The 18883-nt window shown below is 38.2% G+C and overlaps 4 protein-coding genes across 5 annotated transcripts; 2 read left to right on the plus strand and 2 right to left on the minus strand.

Moving 5' to 3' along the window:
* Positions 1–85: 85 nt before the first annotated feature.
* anks4b (ankyrin repeat and sterile alpha motif domain containing 4B) lies at positions 86–3587 on the minus strand. The gene is made up of 2 exons (XM_023423241.2): positions 3328–3587; positions 86–1761 (listed from the first exon to the last, which is right to left on the minus strand). Exons 1-2 carry the CDS (start codon positions 3486–3488, stop codon positions 624–626), a joined length of 1299 nt encoding a protein of 432 aa, XP_023279009.1. The 5' UTR covers positions 3489–3587; the 3' UTR covers positions 86–623.
* A 1438-nt stretch (positions 3588–5025) lies between these two features.
* On the plus strand, positions 5026–11905 carry slc25a17l (solute carrier family 25 member 17-like). Its single transcript, XM_023423277.2, has 9 exons — positions 5026–5351; positions 5533–5593; positions 6121–6187; positions 6645–6799; positions 7518–7634; positions 7734–7879; positions 8356–8451; positions 9362–9444; positions 9557–11905. The coding sequence occupies exons 1-9, from the start codon at positions 5277–5279 to the stop codon at positions 9702–9704; spliced, it is 948 nt and encodes a 315-aa protein (XP_023279045.1). The 5' UTR covers positions 5026–5276; the 3' UTR covers positions 9705–11905.
* Positions 11510–15594, minus strand: dxo (decapping exoribonuclease). Of its 2 annotated transcripts, none has more exons than XM_023423276.1 (7): positions 15510–15594; positions 14143–14615; positions 13815–14041; positions 13088–13307; positions 12856–12991; positions 12412–12506; positions 11510–12294 (listed from the first exon to the last, which is right to left on the minus strand). In XM_023423276.1, the coding sequence occupies exons 2-7, from the start codon at positions 14607–14609 to the stop codon at positions 12159–12161; spliced, it is 1281 nt and encodes a 426-aa protein (XP_023279044.1). In that variant the 5' UTR covers positions 14610–14615; positions 15510–15594; the 3' UTR covers positions 11510–12158. The 2 variants fall into 2 exon arrangements, with proteins under 2 accessions (XP_023279044.1, XP_023279043.1); XM_023423275.2 differs by lacking the exon at positions 15510–15594 and adding an exon at positions 15273–15503.
* whr1 (winged helix repair factor 1) lies at positions 15567–18334 on the plus strand. Its single transcript, XM_023423278.2, has 7 exons — positions 15567–15701; positions 16223–16318; positions 16413–16555; positions 16644–16882; positions 17294–17391; positions 17525–17672; positions 18054–18334. The coding sequence occupies exons 2-7, from the start codon at positions 16225–16227 to the stop codon at positions 18097–18099; spliced, it is 768 nt and encodes a 255-aa protein (XP_023279046.1). The 5' UTR covers positions 15567–15701; positions 16223–16224; the 3' UTR covers positions 18100–18334.
* The last annotated feature ends 549 nt before the right edge of the window (positions 18335–18883 follow it).

The raw sequence follows: 18883 nt of genomic DNA on the forward strand, positions 1-18883 counted from the left end.
GACTGTGTGAACATACCCACAATGTGATGAATACAAATGGACAAACACACACATATTTGCATCAGAGAATGTTAAATTGGAGATATTATTTTGCACAGTTTTTATTTATTAGACAATTATGTTGTCAAACAGTAAAAATAATTATAAAAAATACAACAGCATAATCAAATGAATTGCTATCTCATTAATGGACAGAAACAATCACCAATTCTGTATCAAAATACCTCTTGTTTTTGTCTACACAGTGATACTGTTTATTTGAAATAGAATACCATGTGTCTATTCTTTTTTATTTTATCATAAATAATAAGAATTTTCTGCTGTTTTTGAATTAGACATCTAGAGGGTATCATTGATCCTGTAAGTCCGGACTCTCCTGCCTTGCTGTTTGTAATTGGTTATAACATACATAATAGTGTATAAACACAGCTGTGCATATTATTCCTTCTCTATAATGCACTATATACGTTTGATCTCTTTAAAAAGTTGGACTTGCTTTTGGAGAAACGGTTTGCTGAATCATTTTTGTTTTATAGAGAAACTATTGGCTCTCTTTGCAAAAAAATACAGACCCATTTTAAATTTCAAACAGGATTAAAAATCACTGTTCATGTTTTATTGGCTCACAAGCAGCTGTCCTTAATGACGCCAGGGCTCTCCAGTGCGTTCTTTCTGCGAGCAACAGCTTCCAGGATCTTCTTCCTGGGTCCGAGTTGGATGCGAATGCCTTTCAGGTCTTCATCAGAGCAAAGCATGAGTGCTTCCAGGTCCAGATGCTCTCTGTTGAATGCAGGGGCAAACTCTGGCAAGGAGATAGCAGACAAGAATGCATCCAAAGGAGAGGTTTCCTCATCTTCATCATCATCCAGGCCCAGATCTTCCTGATCCCAGGGCAGATCAGCATCACCTGCCCCCTCAAAGCCATCGGCATCTTCATCTGCCTCAAACAATTCGTTCTGAACGAGGTAGCCGAGATTTTCATTGTTCCCACTGGGGACGTCATCTGACTCAAGCCCCATCTTCTTCATGAAAATCAAACCTCCAAGACCTGGCCGGTTGAAGATGGACTGTTTTACTTGGCTTGGTTCATCATTGTCATCATCATCTTCAAAGCCTCCCATTCCTTCTTCATCGAACATGTTTTCATCCTGCTCGTTGAAGACATCCAGAAACTCCGGCTTCTCAGATGCGCCATTCTCCTGCTTGAGGAAAATAACATTCCCATCACCTCCTGATCTCTGCAGTGTGCCTTTATCTTTCTTCCCGAGCTTCTTCTGGAGGGTGCCTTTAACCCTGGCTGTAAGAGAGCCAGATTTATCAGCAGCAATAAGCTTGGAGAACTGTTCATTGATGCCAGTCATGGTACCACTGTTTGAGAGTGATGATGCCATGCTGGCCTCCGAAACAGACCCAGTATTGCTTGCACTACGGTGCATTCTATCCATCTTGCTCTGGTGTTTCTTCTTCACCTTCTCACAGAGCTTTACACGTTTCTCCGCTTCTTTGATGGCTTCCTTTTTTAGACTGGCGACCTTCTTGGCATTTTGGTTGGTCTGCTGTGAGGCAGCAGCATCTAGGAAGCGCACACAGTCCATGCGGTCACGAGAAGCAGCAACGTCCATAGCTGAGTGGAATTCATTGTCCAGGGCGAAAAGGTTGGCACCGAAGTTGACCAGGAAACTGAGGATGTGCATGTGGCCATTAGCTGCAGCATGGTGCAACGGTGTGTTTCCCCAGATGTCACTCCTGTTGGGGTCTCCTCTGTTTGGCACAAAAGAACATTTTTGATTTAAAGTCACTTTCTGCAACTTTTTCATTGTTGTTTTGTTACTGTCTATGACCTGTTGATTTAACCTCTAGTCAGCTCAAAAAGGTTTGTGAAAGTCTTTCACAACTTTAATTAACATGTCTTTTTAGCTTGTTTTTGTTGTCATGGCTACGTCTGATGGTTAATATTCCACATTTTGAGAAATATACTTATTCCCTTTCTTTCTGAAAGTTAGATGAAGATTGACACCACTCTTAGCCTATGTGCGCATGGAAAATATGATGCTGGAGCTAGCAAGCAGTTAGCTTTGCTAAGAATAAACACTGGAAACAGGGGGAAACAAGTAGCCTGGGTCATAACAAAATCTGACTAACATGTTATATCTTGTTTATTTCATCCGTACACAGACGTATAAAAACAGCATTTGTGGTATTACAGGGGATCAGACTATTTCTTGTCAGGGAACAGTAACTCCTAGAGTGTCTGTGGGTTGCCTGGCAACTGGAGCTGTCCCCGAGAAATAGTTTGATATGTAAAATATATAAAGTGTTAATTAGTTTGCTTTAAAGGTGGTGGTAGTTGGATTTTGTTACCTTCAAACAAATCCAGGCAAGTCAGCCTTATGCTAAGCTAAGCTTCCCAAAATGTTAAACCATTACCTTAAATGTAAGACAAGAATGAAAGAAGTCTTTCAGATAGCTAAAACACTCACATAATATAACTATATAATAATAAACATTTTTGAAGATAATTGGTAAACTATTAAGATTTAAAGTCCTCCATTACTATGCCTCATTGTCACAGCCATAAAAGTCCTGATTGCTGTAAAAGACCTTGTCATAAATACCTGCTCATGCTGGTAATCACCAAAGCGGAAATGCTTTAGTTAATTCTGGCCACGTAGGTGAGATGTGTGTTACGCACTACTAAATATCTTCCAAACATCTCAACCTCATTTTTCAGTAAGAATGTTGTTGGTTTTAGCCTGTCTTTTGTTTTATTGAATGAGGGATGGAGGTGGGGGTGGTAGGGATAGAAACAGGGCTCTTTTGTTTCACAGAATGGCTTTGGCTGATTAAACACTTGGCTCAGCTCATGGGAGAGAGTAGTTTAAAGAGTGGAATTAAGTTTTAGCTCATTAAGGTATAGTGGAAACCATAAACACATGACACACACAGTAGAAAAGCATAAAACACATTTTTCAGCCATAAAATTGCCTATAGAATATTGTTAACCTTTGCTCAGTGAATACTATTTATGTTTCCTCGTTAGTGCTGACTTTAGTTTCATTTTAGGGCTAATGCATGAAAAAACATTACATTAGAAATTACATTAAAATGTTTGTATTTACATGTCTGAGTGCAACAATATAACCAAAGTTATCTGACATACTTTCTTTGTGACATATTAAAACATTTTAAATTATAAATTTAAATTGAACTTTGATAGATTACAGGACCATAAAGTAATAATAATGAAGACATAAATGCTATGGCCACAGATTATTTGAAGGCTATGTGATGAAGCACAGGTGATAGAGAGAAGTGTATCATGCTTACTCTCTGCTGCATATGAGCTGAAGAGCATCGACATGTCCGTGGAAAGCAGCCAATAAGGTGGGAGTCATGCCATCTTCATCCGCAGTGTTCAGGTCCTTCCTTGTGGCCTCCTTCAAAAGGTCCAAGTAGCCATCAATCGCTGCTTTGTGGTACCTAGTCATCTCCTAAAATAGCAGAAAAGGTCCAAACAAATCCACTCCAGTCAGATGCACAGAGTGACGCGACTGCAGACCCGAGCAAACAAAGTGATCACTGGGCGTCAACATATCAGCAACCCAGAGCCATAAAACAAAAGCAAAGTCCAGTTCACTACTGATGTCAGCTGCACCATTACTGCGTGAGCTCTTCTGCATCAGTTACTTGAAGCTTAACTATGAAAAGTGAGATTCACAAAAGCACATTCACTCAAATACTACAATACAATTTTGACTAAATTCTTGCTACTCCATAGTTCCTCTACTCCACTATATTTCAGAGGGAAATATTACGCTTTTTTTACTCCACTACATTTATTTCACAAACATATATATTATTATTTCACAGATTAAGAATTTAAATACAAAAACAACACCTACAAAATATAATTATTATAAATTAAAGTATATAAAGTAAAAAATTAACTTGATTATTCTTTCTTATCCATAACCATGTGAGCAGCATTTTAATGTTGTAGCTGGTTGAGGGAAAACTAATTTACACTTTGTGACATACTGTTGGGATAGCTTATTGTTTATCATTTGTGTAACACAAATATAATCATTCTTATCTGCAAAGTAAGTTTAAAGTAGAATAAAATTGAAAAACTTTAGTATAACATGGTAAAGAAAAATAATATAAAAATACAGGCCATACAGATTTGACTGATTTCAAGTGATCCATAATAATAAAATGCAGAATGCATGCAAATATTTTATTTTCTTGTTTTATCAATGGATTAATTAAATTGACTCCATATCTAATTTTGCCAAGAAATGCAGAATTTAAATGTGTTATATATGTTATAATTAGATATGTTTAAAAAATATAGAGGACTGAAAATATTTTTGTTTTGTAAGAATGTAAGAATATGCTGAGAAATGCACATCACAATTACTGAAAGTGATGTTTTCGGGTATTTTGTTGTGTTTGACCATCAGTCCAATGTCTCAAAATGGTTTAGTTTACTGTAATTTAAGACAGTGAATCCTAACTTTTGAAAGGCTGAAACAGTAAAATGTTGAAAAATCTATCTGTTATCAAAACAGTTGTTGATTTATATAATAAATCAGAATTTAGATAACTGACAAATCAACCAATCGATTAGTCAACTAAGCGTTTAAGCTCAAATTTGTAGTTGAATAAAACCTCATCATACGTTTTCTATATAAAATCTCAAGTAACAAGTACTTTACAATCAGGTTTGTATGTACATGCATGTACATATTGTTCTGTGTATAAAATCAGCAAGAAAGCTGATTTTTCATTTTAATCACTTCCTTCATATTAGCCATTTTATGTTTTTTTTTTAAATATATATTTCCACTATGGTTCAAACTGAATCATAAATGATTTCTATTATTTGGAAGTTTTTTTTTTCAAATCCTGTTCCACCCTCCAGTCCAGTAGGCGGTTGTAGTGCGTCCTTGTAAATCGTTAATGACCAACAGACAAAGAAGAAGAACAAGCAGTTGAAAGCAGAAGAAGAGTTTACTACCTGATCCACCAATCAATGGAGACTGGGAGGAAACATCGCTCGATAGTTTTCTCCCTACAGTGCTTTCTTTTTCTGTCAGCCTTTGGGTTTGTAAACACCATGGGGTTATAGCCGTGAACATTTAGCCCACTTCTCTCCCCCTACGATTTCCGCAGCTAGAAAAACCGGACCGACCACTGCCTACTTCCCCCCAGTTCGCTTCGCGGTTACTTCCCGGCGTTTAGTGCTTGTGCTCTGACCGGGAGAGGCTGCAGAGATGTCCGACAACGGCGGCTTGGCTGTCGGCCTTCTGTCTTACGATACGCTTGTTCACGCCGTGGCAGGTGCAATGGTGAGCAGAGACAAAGTGCAATAAGAGGAGATGTCATAACTTCATGTGGAATATGTGGCTGTGCCAGTTCTTAAGTTGTTTCCAGTGTTGGTGTTGAAGAAACAGTGTAAACGGGGAGTTGCTGAGCCGTTTGTCACCATGTTTCCGGTCAAACACATTAAAAAGCTTTTTCTTTTATCAGGGGAGTGTGACAGCTATGACCGTCTTCTTCCCTTTGGACACGGCCAAAAGCAGACTTCAGGGTGAGTTGGAAGCCTTATCTTCTTGTACAGAGGTTACCTGATAGCAGCAACTCCAAACAAGGCTGAATCAGTTTAGTGTCACGGTTTACTTCATTATGGAGTAACTAGGAGGAACTGCAGCCCAAAGATGTAAAGCAGCAGTCCACTAATGTATTATTACACTCTCATAGGGATTTGCTCAAAGATGATGAAGCTGAGACCAAGGTATCCTAACTTTAAGTTTAGTCTTTGAGTCCAGCACATAACTACACAGACACCTTTAAAAACAGCAGCTCAGGACACACATATCTACTCAGGCCCTTGTGTACTTTTTATATATTTAATAATTGCCTACTTTTTGTTTTTTATTGTGACGTTCTGATCTCAAAACGAGATATATCCCATTTTCGTGAGACCCTCCCTGTCTGGTAAACACTCATTTACTTCAGACTCCATATCCCTGATTTGTTACTGATTTTGGTGGTGTGACCCTTTAACATTCAGACAACTTGTTCACTGACTAATGCCACTTTTTTGTTTATTTTCAGTGGATGAGAAGAGGAAGTCTAACTCCACCCCCATCATCTTGGCTGAGATTGCAAAGGAAGAAGGCCTGTAAGTATAGTTTTGTGCCATACTATAACAGAATCTGCTGTGTTTCATTTCTACCAAGTAATGTCTTATTTTGTACTTAAAATTGAGTGAAACACAATTGTAATGGAATTGCAGAAGACATTTATGATGAGTATAATCTGAACTAGAGCTGAAACAGTAATTTTACCACTTTGTTGATCAATAATTGATCAGCAGAACCTTTGTTAATTTACTAATTACTTAAGTCATTTTCATAAGTCATCAAAATTTCTCTGTTTCCAGTTTCTCCTCTACCAGAGATGTGTACCTCTTGACATTATTATAGACCAAGGGATTGGTCAATAAAGCAATCAGCAGGTTCATCAGTAATGAAAACAATCATTAGTTGCAGCCCAAATTACTTTATCACTGATGTTTAGGCCGATGATATGACATGACCAAACACTCACTGTTTGAGTGACTCCACCACTTCTCCCAGTCTGTCTCTGTACAGAGGCTGGTTTCCAGTCATCTCCAGCCTCTGCTGCTCCAACTTTGTCTACTTCTACACCTTCAACACCCTGAAGAAGCTGATGGCATCTGGTCCGGGCAAGTCCAGACCCAGCAAAGACCTACTCATGGGGGTCGTAGCAGGTAAACAGACATACAGTAAAAATAATATACATTAATGACTTGGTGGAAATCGAGTATTAAGGACGTTGACTGAAGGACAAAAAGCTGTTTTTCTACAAGTTTTCTTGTAGAAAAACAAGTTATGTTTACATTCAGTGTTACTCTCAAAAACCCAGTGTCTGTATCCTTGAGGCCTGAGAAAAATTTAATGCATTTCCTTCCTTGTAACACATTCACAAAGCTGATTTTCATTTAAAAACAATTTTTTATTTGATTGAGAAATTATTTGGTCAATAAAATGTAAGAAAATTGTGTATAATGTTCATCACGATTTCCCAGAGTCCATGTTAACAGCTTCAAATGATTTTTTTTTGTCCAACAAACAGAACTAAACTTGAAGATACTTTTGCAATGACATGAAACCAAGAAAAGAAGCAAATCCTCACATTAGAAATGCTGCAACCAGAGATTGATTGAGTTTTTTTTTTTTTTTTTTTAAACTGACTAAAACAGTTGATAAATATTAGTTTCCAGTTTTTTCTGTTGATTGACTAATGGGTTAATCATTTCAGCTTGTACATCCATGTTTATTTACCAGCTGCCTTTCTTTGTGTGTATTATGTCAAAAAATGGTGACCCACCCATTTAAAAAAAAAACTGATCAAGAGATGAAAAACTCCACAAGGAAGGCACCTTTTCAGAATGACTGAAGAAAGCTAACAATCTTTTGTTATTCCAGGGGTGGTGAATGTGGTCCTGACCACTCCCATGTGGGTGGTCAACACTCGACTGAAGCTGCAGGGAGCAAAGTTCAGAAACGAAGACCTCCAGCAGACGCGGTACAGGGGCATATTTGGTGTGTGACATAAACATTATATCTGTTTTGCACTTGTACAGTTTTTTTTGTTACTGTGCAGTTGTAAAACCCTGCTGTGTTTGGGCTTTTTCCTCACAGATGCTTTCTCACAGATCATTGCCAATGAGGGAGTGGGAACTCTGTGGAACGGCACTCTGCCCTCTCTTATCCTCGTCCTCAACCCGGCTGTACAGTTCATGTTTTATGAGGCCATGAAGAGGAAGGCAGGCAAGGGGGGGAGGAAGGTGAGAGGACACAAAAGAGACGTGTTGAATACTACTTTACCAAAACTAATCTAATCTATCTTTTTTTTTTTTCAAGAAATGTGCAGATTATGACGTGTGTCCTTATGTACTTAAAGGGTACTAGATGATCATTAAGATTTATTTAACAATTTTCAGTGTAAAAACTAATTTTGTGTTTGCAAAAAATGAACGAGACCTACAAACGGTGGCCACTGAAACGTGCTTTCTTTTGACATGTTGTGCAGTTCAAGCAGAAATTGGAAGTTTATTTTATACCTCGAGGGCTATGATAAGAGAGGATCCCATTTGAACTGTTGGTTTGCGTAAAATGCATCATTTTGCATTGTGATGACCCATTTCATGTTCTGATATCATATTTGTTGAGTAACTTGCATCAATCAAATAGCCACAGTTTACTTTAACAATTAATGAGAACAGTGGTCATGAGTGAATGAACTCTTTGTCTCTCACCACAGATATCCTCAGCACAGATCTTTCTCATCGGAGCCATTGCAAAGGCCATTGCTACCACTGCGACATATCCTCTTCAGACAGTTCAGGCCATCCTGAGGGTAAATACTATCTCATACCAAAGTTCATCTTTTGTTTGTTTACTTTTCCATGAGGTCTCAAACACTAGCCACTGTTAAGGGATACGTCTGCTGATATTCTGTATTTTTTTTATTGTCAACAAGTCATAAAAAGCCCAAAAACAACAATGAATTGATTCAACCAAAGCCTGAGACATCTTATTCAGCTGTGCCATAGACCCCCGTCTGTTGTACAAAGACTATTAAAAATAAAAATAAATTAACACATCAATGAGCCACACTGTTGTTCCGGGTGATATGTTTATATAAAAACTGTGTAAAAACTCAGCTGGTCAGGTTGCCAGGCAACTGGTCTGCCAGCCAGTGGAGATTACATGTATTTACTGAGCCTAGTGATTTGTTGTTTTTACACTTTGGCTTTTGTTACAGTGAACATGTGCACTGTATTTTTTTCCTTTTCTTTTATATAATAAATGTGTGATAATCCACGAATGAAAGTAGTCCCCAAGAATCACAAAGCTTGCTCCTATAGTTTTCCAGATTAGTTTTAACATTATTATATATGTTTTAATATATTTATTAAACATTTGTTGCAAGAGAAGAAATAAAGCATTTTTATCAACGTTTAGAGTTCAGTGGAAAGAAAGCTCCACGTTGTGGCTTTTCCGCATAAAAATAAGGAATATGTGTTTATAAAAGTGAAACCTTTTATTGTAAAAAGGTGGTATTTTCGTGTAAACCCCAGGAGCTGAGCTATAAACCTGAATGAAGCTTTCTGTAATTACACTATGTATTTTTGAACATGTAGTGAGTCAGATCTCATGACAATATCAGTTCTTTAACAGGATTCACAATAAGTAAAGAAAAAAAGAAGGAAAAAACATTAAATCTCAGTGAAAAAAAGATAACCTGCTGTGTGCTTTCTCATCAGTTCGGTCAGTACAAAGGTGATGGCAAGGGTGGTGTGATTGGAAGCCTCTCAAACATTTTCTCCCTGCTCATGGACAGAATCAAGTGAGTACAGCTGCAATTATAACCATAAACACATTTCACTGTCTCGGTGAGAAAACCAGTGAAGATATTACGAATGATGGTCATTGATGTACGTTTGTTCTCTTCATTACAGGAAAAATGGTTTCCTTGGTTTGTACAAAGGCCTTGAAGCCAAGCTGCTACAGACAGTACTGACAGCTGCCCTCATGTTTGTTGTGTACGAGAAGATCACTGCAGCTACCTTCAGAGTCATGGGTCTGAACAAGAAACTGAAGCAGTGAACACACAGCTGCTTCAATACATTACAGCATTAATACACCCGTTGTTGGTAGGTTTTTTTTAATGCCATTTTGTCATATAAAATGTAATAAGAGATGGGATTGATGCCTTTAGTGCCACAGAGTCCCACACTTGCCCAAAACATGGAGAGGTTGGTGTAATACTTAATGATACCCTCTCTTTTTTTTTTAAACCTTTAAATATCTCCATATGTGCAGACTGAACTTATCTATCAGCAACAGTGAATCTCTCTTGACATGGTGAAAAAAATTAGTGTTGTATAATGCAAATAAGTTGTGAGAATGTGTTTATCCCAATTCAGCCTGTCTGCTGCATTCACAAACTCTTCTGGTGCAAGTAGTTTGTTGAATGCAGAGCTGAAGTGGCACCAGTCTTAATGAAATGGACCACTTGGAGGCAAAATTAATGAGCGTGCTTTCCTTTGCACAAAAAGACCAATGTCATCACTTTTCAGAGAGGTTCACTCGCCTACAATTGAAATTAAAATGAAGCTAACGCAAATGATGACACCAGTAAGGTTTCTACCTATGTGTTGCCTTGGTTTAAACCACTGGAACATTCCTCGAACACTCCATCTTATGTTTAACTGTGAGATTCACTAAGATTGATGATATGCAAGATGGAAACCTCAAGAAATTCCTACCAGAAGATGCTATTATTACAAGTAAATGAGCAGTAATAACAAAAAATGGTGAAAGGGCAGAGGAAAATAACTATGAGGGGCAAAGCTCCTTCATAGATTTGTGTTTAAAATCTGCACAAACTTTTTCAGCTTAGAAAGGTTTTGATTTTAAAATGATAAATAATATATTAAGATGAATTTACTATAAACAAGAATGAGTACTTAACCTTTCACCGAGAGTTTGAAAGAAAAGGTTACATGTGTAAAAAATACTGCAGTAAGTGCCTCTAAACTGATATAAGTGCTGTGATGACTTGATGATTTACACAAACCACAATGCACTGAGTTATCTGGCTACAGTCTTCATGATGTTTTTGGTCAGTATGAACATTTTGTCCTGCAGGTGTTTTTCATTATTTATCTGTGTCCTGTTGTTGAAGGGGTAGTCAGGGTTTGCAGTAATTTACACTGTTTGTTTATCACAGTGCTCTGAAGTTTCTGCAGTCACAGTTGATGCACTGCTGTTGTTGATGTTGTCTGTCGTTGAAGCGGTTAACTGTTGCCTTCAACACTGCTTTGTAACATCATTTTGACTGTTCATTGTATACTGATTGCCAGTGGTGTAGCCTAGTTGCAGTTGTGGAGGACACGATCAATTTACCAAAAACTAGAAACAGCGCTTTTACCAGATTTGAGCTTCTTTTTCCATCATGTTTGCTCAGTTGTAACTTGAACCTGGTTTCCTACCTTTCTGCTGACTCATGCACCTGCTGTCAGGAAATACGGTGTATATCTCTATCAATTGACTGTATATCCGCTATATAAATTATGATGCATAATGTTCCTTTTTTAATTCATGATATCAAATGTGTTTAAAGGTAGGGAAATAAAATGTAGCGTTGAATCCCTCCTGTTTAGTCTTGTAAAAGTTACTAAATTATCCATAGCTTGTTTGGTCAGAGGTGCACTTTAATAACACTGTAAGTCTTAGGTAAGACATCAAAGTTGTTTATGGAAAGTAGCTATGAAAAAATAGCAAAGAGTAAGGTAGTAATATCCAGTAAGGCAGCAAATTGAGACTGTCAGTAAAGAAAATGGCTTAATCTGAGGATAGCAGGTGCGGAAAAGCAGAAAGCTCCAAACAATCAATAAGTTGAGGCAAGATGATGAAACAAGCTTTATTTAACCGTGAACAAGTCCAAATCTGGTGAAAGTGTCACTGTGAGTAAAAAAAAAACAGCAACGCCAATGACACATTTAAACAACTGTTACTAGATTACACCATGGATGGATATTAATAACTTCCTCGTAATTGTTTTCAATGCGTTTTTCCGGTGGCATCTTGTTTTCTATCTCAAAATGGACTTCATGTCACTGCAATGTTTTCTTTTAACAGTTTACATGAAAATATTTTGTAACTGCTGATGCAATGCTTACTTGAAGTCTTCTTCATTTATTTACATCACAATTTTTTTATAAATTCTTTTCTAATTATGTTTAAATTAAAATACCACTGTTTTGGGGATTTAAAAACTTAATAATAAAGTTTGAGGAACAATATTGACACTATCCTGTAATTATTTTATTAAAAATAACAGATACCACATAAAAACAAACATGGCTCAGTTTCTAATGATGAACAAATAAAAATAAAATAAACATCCCTCCAAAGGATCATGGAGTAGTGCTCAGTGACACTTTGCAAGTTATACAAGTTGTCCTCAAATGAAATGCCAAAGCATTTTGGTAAAAAACCCTCCATTGGAGGTCACATACAGTATATCAACAGCACTAGTTTACCAGATATTGTAAATCAGGACTGTTGGTTTGAGTCTCGACTGCTGGTCATCTCCTGGATGAACCAGTGTGGCAGGAATGAATACTGGGAGTCCCTGTGGATGGAGAAGGTCACATCTCTGTGGGGCTCCCAGGAGAACAGGTACACCACACTGGAATGGAAACAATGTTTTATTAACAGCAAAACAAAGTGCTAACAATACACTGCAAATAACAAGTGACCTATAACTGAAGACATTCACGGTGTTGTCTCTGTCATTGTTTCTCACCTGGGATTGTCTTCAGTAGCCACATGCTTCACAAAGGACAAGAAATCAGAGCAGAAGTTCATACAGACTGTTGGCTTCCAGCAGTTGTATTCATTCTGGTCAGAGAAAATACAGAAGACATTTTAATATATAAGACTACAAGTCTACAGCTACAGTTAGGTACTCAAATCAAAATGCTAACATCTCATTTTGGAGTGTTGCCATGGTAGCATTTGCTGAGGTGGTGCTAGAGGAAAGGTCAGGGAATCACAAAAATGAGCAGAATTCATCCTCTGGGCACAAAAAAAATCATGGCAATCCAATTTCAGTCTGTACCAAAGTGGTGGGATGACACACCAAAATAAAAGACATTGCCATTCACAAAGTCGTGCTACAAGCATGGCTAAAATAGATCAAATTAAGTTTCTATAAGATTAGATTAGTTTTCAAACAACTACACTATACCTTGATGAGATGTGAAATCTTTGATATGTGAAAAGTCTCCACAGAAACAACCACTCCTTCATGATCCCGGAAACCTGCTACAATGCGAGGGACTCCAGGGAGGAAAGACTGAGCCCACCACTTCAGCAGTTTGAACCTAAGGACCAAAACGATGAGAAAAATTAACTTTAAAACATCTGAGTGTAAGTACATCAAATATTCAACAAACAACATGCCAGGTGTCATCATCCACCTGTGGAGGTTGCTGCGCTGTTTTGGGGTGCAGATCTCTGCAGAGGTCTTCAGCTCGACATAGCAGGCAGGAGGAGCTGGAGCGGCAGGATCTTTATCCCGACAGTCCACTTCTCCGGAGAACAGAAGTCTGTGATCTGCAAGCCGAGTCTGCACCACAGTGCAGAAGGCCTCATTAGTGTTGACCACTCCACTCGGGTCAGGTAAACTGTGGATATCATCTACAGGGATGGATAAAGGTGTTAGCTATCAATCAAGCATCTGGTTATTACCTTATGTGCTTTGTGTGGCTTTTATTTCTGTGTCATATGTATTATATGGAAGCCTATTTCTGCCAGGAAACAGGAACATAAATTGTTAGGGATGATAAAAAATACTTGACATCGAAATTATGAGACAGTTAGTCAAAAGACTGGCCTCTTAAATCAAAACGATGAAAAACGCTGCACTACTATGCCAAATATTAAATTATTAATGATTAAGTCAAAATTCCTAGGACTGACAATTCATCAAAATTTTATCAAAATTGCACTATGGTCAAGTGCCTTAAAAAGACAATTGTTTAACTTACTTTACATTTGTAATTTTGACTAGCTATCCCAAAAGCGAGATAGTAAAGCGACAACTTACTATCTCATAATCTGCTTGTGAAATATCATAGCTTAGCAGGTGTAAGGAAGTGTAAGCAAGTAAACAATTATTATTGTCTGTTCTATAAACTTTAATACCTGCACATGTGTATTGCTCAAACTTGTACCCCCAGTACATCATCTCTGCATTCCTCTCAGTGCGGTTCTCTCGATCTCTGCGAGCAGCTTCTGTTTCCACTTCACTGATGTAAAGCGTGCCTCTAAACCTGGTGACCGCCAGTAACCAGCTGTCCCGTGTCTCATAGGGAGTGGTAAGCAGCTTGGTCAGGTGACCCCGCCATGTCACAAAGTCGACATCTAAAGCGCTGGGAAGATCAGAGAATACATGTCCGACAGACAACACGGTTGTGGTTATGAGACTAAACACAAGTTTCACAAGTTAGTATCTGACTGTCTGTACACTTACCGTGACGAGGCCGTGGTCTCCCTTGAGTCAAGCTTTGATCTATTGGCTACAATCCAGCGCAGAATGTTGTCCAGCTTCTCCTTCTCACCATCATCTCTCTTAACAAAGCGGTCCTTGTATCCATCCTTCAGGTCAAAATTAGGATTTCTGTCAGGTTCCACATAGTATCTCATCTGTCTGCTGTCATTGAAGAATCTACGCTCAGAGTCAAGGGAGAAACATCCAACTTCGACAGGCTGTTTGTACACAGGAAAGTCTCTTTCATAAAGCTCCCTTCTGGTGCTCAAACCCTGAGATCTGAGTGGGTTTCGCCAGGGAGTTGATCCAGACTGATGCTGGTGGTGGTAGTTTGGTGTGGAGCGTTTAATCTCACACTGATTTCTTCCACTGTCATCTCTTTCTCTTCTGTATGCTGTCTGGTGGTTATGGTAGCTGGATTTGGGATTGTGGGATCTGTGGTGGTCCATTGCAACCTAAAGGGGAGAACAGCAATGAAACAAAATAATGACACTGCTGATTATTCAAATGTTCTTGATAGTCTTGCTTGTCACTAAAGAGGCAGTACTAACATTAATAAACCACCTACAGTCATTTCAAGTGCATTTTTCTCCTTATCTCCTCATTTTATTTACGTGGCCCAGTATACTTAAAGTTACAATTTGTGCACCATGTTTATTTATACCCTTTTTGTATCCTGTTTTTTTATTTATTTTTTTATTTTCAGACTGCATAGTATTTATAGTTGGTTCTCATAGTGTAGCCTATATTGTAGTCTATTTTTAGGGTCCTTATCTAGTTGATTATGAAAATGTTGCTGTGCTCCCTTTTGCTGCTGTGACACTTACGTTTTCCTGCATAGGCTCAATAAAGTTGAACTTCTTTTACATCACAATTAAACACATCGCCCCGTGATCTGTGTAAACAATTGTCTGTTGTGTGTGTATATGAATGTATATGTATGTTCATAATATAAAGATGAAGATTTTTGTATTGTATGATGTGTCTGCATTGAGTAAACATGCATGCAGCGTTAACCCCAACGTGCATGCATTCTGTAAGTAAATGAAGGTTTCCAAATAAAAGAAAAATGTTTTTAAAACTAAATTACCGGTAAATTAATGAAATTTTACCTTCGTCAGCATACACAACAGAAACAGCTAAGCTAACGTTAAGTTTCTCTCCATGCCAAGCCAGTCACAATAATAAACAGGTCTTAGTGTATAAACGACTATAACATTTTTGCAGCATCGTTTCTGATAAATACAAAAACGACAAGCGACAGCGAGTGAGAGAAAGAATATATAGAGTCTGTGTCTTTTACTAGCTGGGCAGCTGACTAGCATCTAGGCTAGCACCACCAAACTTACCGCTGTTTCCGTGTGCAGTTTATCATCCAGTCCGCCCGGTGGTAGCCGTGATACTTCCTACAAATAACAGTTAAAGGAAGAATTTGTAGTTTTTGTTGTTTGTTTTTTTTAATCGGAGCTGTGGACAGTGTGTGGCATTGAATGGGACAAAACCATGTGAATAGTAATATTAGTGGTATTAGTAGCTACCAGGTAAGGGTTTCAAACTAGTTTGACCGGTCAGGTATCTGTTCAGTGTACGAGCGAAGGAGCGTTAACTTAGCAGTTAGCTGCACTAGCTTGGCTAACAAGAAAGACAAAAAGTGACTGGTAACCGGTGGGTCCTGCAGAATTGTGTATATTATCAAAACATGCTTATCAAGTCAATGTGAGGGTCCGAGTTTATTCTTAGAGCTAAAATTTGGGCTTGAAACGCAAACTAGCAGGTTTCTTACAGCTGAACTGGGCCACGAGTCACACTAATCACGGAGGGGCCGTTACTAACGTTATCTCGAAGTTTACCGTTTTATTTTTTATGTCGGTATGATGCAGTTTCATTCAGCCAGGGAAGGGGGGTGTAATGTATTATATCATTATTTGTTCTAATAACTCAGATTACATGGGTTCTGTGGATTTTAGTTTGCTCGGTGTTGCTATGAAGAGAGCAGCTGTTTTGAATGATCAGCTGATTCATTCTGCAGGTCATGACTTCTCTGTCATCATTTCTCCTCTAGGTATGAACAGAAAACGGGCTCTGATTTCGGACACTTTTAAAGTGAAGAAACGACGAAACGGCACAGAGAAGTTTGGAGCTATCAATTGTGGAGATGGTAGGTGTGCCTGCCTAATAGGTCGCTGCAATTTTATGTCATTTAAGGTTTAAATCCACAATTCACTTCCCCATCTCATATCTCCATCTCAAAGGGTCAACTGACATCAGAGCCACCCTGGAGTACCTCATGACCCTGTTTCCCAGAAAGCTCTTCAATGACACCTTGCCTCAAATTGTGCTTAAGCACCAACTCTACAGCATACACGATGACAAGACTTTGGTGGACAAGGAAGTGGTAAGATGGCTCTTTAGCGTCAGAAAAAGCATATGTTTATCCATCTAAATGTGAAAATACCCATCACTTCCATCCTTGTGTTTCACAGAATAAACTGCGGGAACAAGCAGAACTGCTGATGTTCCAGCTTGGGTTTGATGCCGAAGCTTTCGGCCTGATTTTCGCTTCAGACTACAAGGCCAAAGTGCTGGCAGGAGAGGAGGGCAAAGTGACACGAGCGACAGTGGAGAAGTTCCTGGAGAAAGTGTTGACTTCCTCTTGCACAGATTTGAGCTTCAGCAAAGACAAAATGCTCAGAGAGTTCCTCTTTACAGACTCAGAAATAACGTATGAAAGATCCTCATCTGTTTCTTTTTTTATTCTTTCTTTGTCAAATATTGTTGCAAAAATGTTTCTTCAACAGTAACTCATCTTTTAAGGAATGTCACACTCACCCTTTTAAACAAGATTTTTTAAAGTTATGCATAAGGTTATATATCTACAACTTTGCGCTTGATGGCATTGTGCAGCCAAGAAAACATTAACAATGGAATTCATTTAAAGTTGATATCGGAGTTTAAAAGCAGTTAACGTTATATTTGACTTTATATTTGATATAATTTGGCTTTGGTTAGTGACTCATGTGCCAAGAGCCTTTTTTTAGTTTTTACTGAGTATGAAAATACTTACATCTGAGACCTCAGACTTGTGTAAGCCATTTACAAAGATCAGCACATGCTTTATTTTCTCACCACCTAGGCAACTGGTGAAGTCAGGGGTCCTGACTGTGAGGGACGCGGGCAGCTGGTGGCTTTCCATTCCCAACACTGGCAAATTCACCAAGTACTTTATACAGGGTGGGTGTCTGAGAAGTGTGAACAAGACTTAATGATGTCACATGTTGCATTCTCATTTTTACAAGATTTTCAACAGTGCCTTGCTAATTGGAGGAGCGTCTGTTTCTAACCATCTCACCTCTTTTCCTGCTAGGTCGTAAAGCTGTGCTCGGCATGGTGAAGAAGTCCAAATATAGTGAAGTGTTAAAGGCAGAGCTTGAGGAGCGGCGAACATCCTCACAAGTGAAATTCCACATGAAGTACCACATCCATGACATTGTTGGTGCAGAGCTGGTAGAAAGGTAATATTTGTTTTTATCTGGCTAGATGCTAATGATTCTGAAAAATGTTGAGTTCCCCAGTAGGTCAGAGTTAACCCACCTGTCAAACGAAAAGGACAGGTACTTCATGCAGCTGCTCTCTGATCTATGATCCTCACAGTTCAGTATAATTGAGGGGTTTTTCTGTTACATGCTTGGACAACCCACAGGCCATGTGCTAGCTCTCAGGTTTTAGAATATGTTGTTGTGGTTATTGTTGAAAACTTCAAAAACAAGCCAGCTCAATCCCCTTACTTAGAAAATGATTTATAAGTAAAACAGCTACGATTGCTTAAATCAGCAATTTTTAAATCTTACACTGTTGCATCTTAATTTACTGAATAAACTTTGTTCTCTTTCTAGCATACCTACAACTTCAGGGACATTGTTGCGATTTGTGGATTCCTGAAGTACTGCGACAAGACTGACATCCGTCAGGTTGAAATCAATGAGTGACGCATAACATGAACAAAGCTTGCGAAAAGTGTTTGTATGAGGACTGTGTGTAAATTAATTTCAGTTTTTGATTCTGTGCCAAATGTACTGTAAAAAACCTTGTGGGTTTATGAATCGTCAATTATGTTGACATGACCTTGTCAGGTTTTGATTTATCTTGTAATAAAAAGGATTTGCACACCATGAAACCATTGCTATCTATAACCAGTATATCCAGGTTTGACTGACAAAAAACATTTCCTGTCCATTAAGTACACCTATCTACAAGAGATCTGATTTAGGAATTCTACATTTAGGAAGATTAATATGTTGACACTGTCAGAGACGTGTTAATTTAACTATATTTTTATTACTTTAGTTGTAGTTAGTGATCGTGTTGTGCTGTACTGTGTTATGAGCAAGTGGGCAAACATCAGAAACACCTAAATATATTGTAGTCCGGTTCAACACTGCAACTGCAAACTACATCAATAATAAACATATTTAAACAAATATCTCTGACGGAAACATTCAAAACTGAATTGTAAACTTAGTAAAGTTATAATTTATAGCTGAGCAGTTGTATTGGAGTCCGTAAGATTTTACAGGTGTGTGCCTAATGAAGTCTATATGGGTCTATTTCCCCTGTTAGGTTCTGTGGCTTATGAGTCTTAAGACAAGCCTCCACTATCAATTAATCTGCTGATTATTTTCTTTTTTAATCATTTAGTCTTCAAAATGTCAGAAAATAATGAAAA

Source organism: Seriola lalandi, unplaced genomic scaffold (genome assembly GCF_002814215.2).
Source record: "Seriola lalandi dorsalis isolate HSWRI2012SDOR001 ecotype SW California unplaced genomic scaffold, Sedor1 jcf7180002054690, whole genome shotgun sequence".
In the NCBI taxonomy this organism is placed as follows: Eukaryota; Metazoa; Chordata; class Actinopteri; order Carangiformes; family Carangidae; genus Seriola; species Seriola lalandi.

Bases quoted from the DNA above. Each gene is read 5' to 3' on its own strand.
- anks4b (XM_023423241.2), bottom strand. From the start codon at position 3,488: ATGACTAGGTACCACAAAGCAGCGATTGATGGCTACTTGGACCTTTTG. The intron at 1,762-3,327 runs GTAAGCATGATA...TGTGCCAAACAG, and splicing joins CAGCTCATATGCAGCAGAGA to AGGAGACCCCAACAGGAGTG.
- slc25a17l (XM_023423277.2), top strand. From the start codon at position 5,277: ATGTCCGACAACGGCGGCTTGGCTGTCGGCCTTCTGTCTTACGATACG. The intron at 5,352-5,532 runs GTGAGCAGAGAC...TTCTTTTATCAG, and splicing joins ACGCCGTGGCAGGTGCAATG to GGGAGTGTGACAGCTATGAC. The intron at 5,594-6,120 runs GTGAGTTGGAAG...GTTTATTTTCAG, and splicing joins GGCCAAAAGCAGACTTCAGG to TGGATGAGAAGAGGAAGTCT.
- dxo (XM_023423275.2), bottom strand. The intron at 14,042-14,142 runs GTAAGTGTACAG...TGATCTTCCCAG, and splicing joins GAGACCACGGCCTCGTCACG to CGCTTTAGATGTCGACTTTG. The intron at 12,507-12,855 runs GTATAGTGTAGT...TTCTCTGACCAG, and splicing joins AGATTTCACATCTCATCAAG to AATGAATACAACTGCTGGAA.
- whr1 (XM_023423278.2), top strand. From the start codon at position 16,225: ATGAACAGAAAACGGGCTCTGATTTCGGACACTTTTAAAGTGAAGAAA. The intron at 16,883-17,293 runs GTATGAAAGATC...CTCACCACCTAG, and splicing joins TTTACAGACTCAGAAATAAC to GCAACTGGTGAAGTCAGGGG. The intron at 17,392-17,524 runs GTGGGTGTCTGA...TTTTCCTGCTAG, and splicing joins CACCAAGTACTTTATACAGG to GTCGTAAAGCTGTGCTCGGC.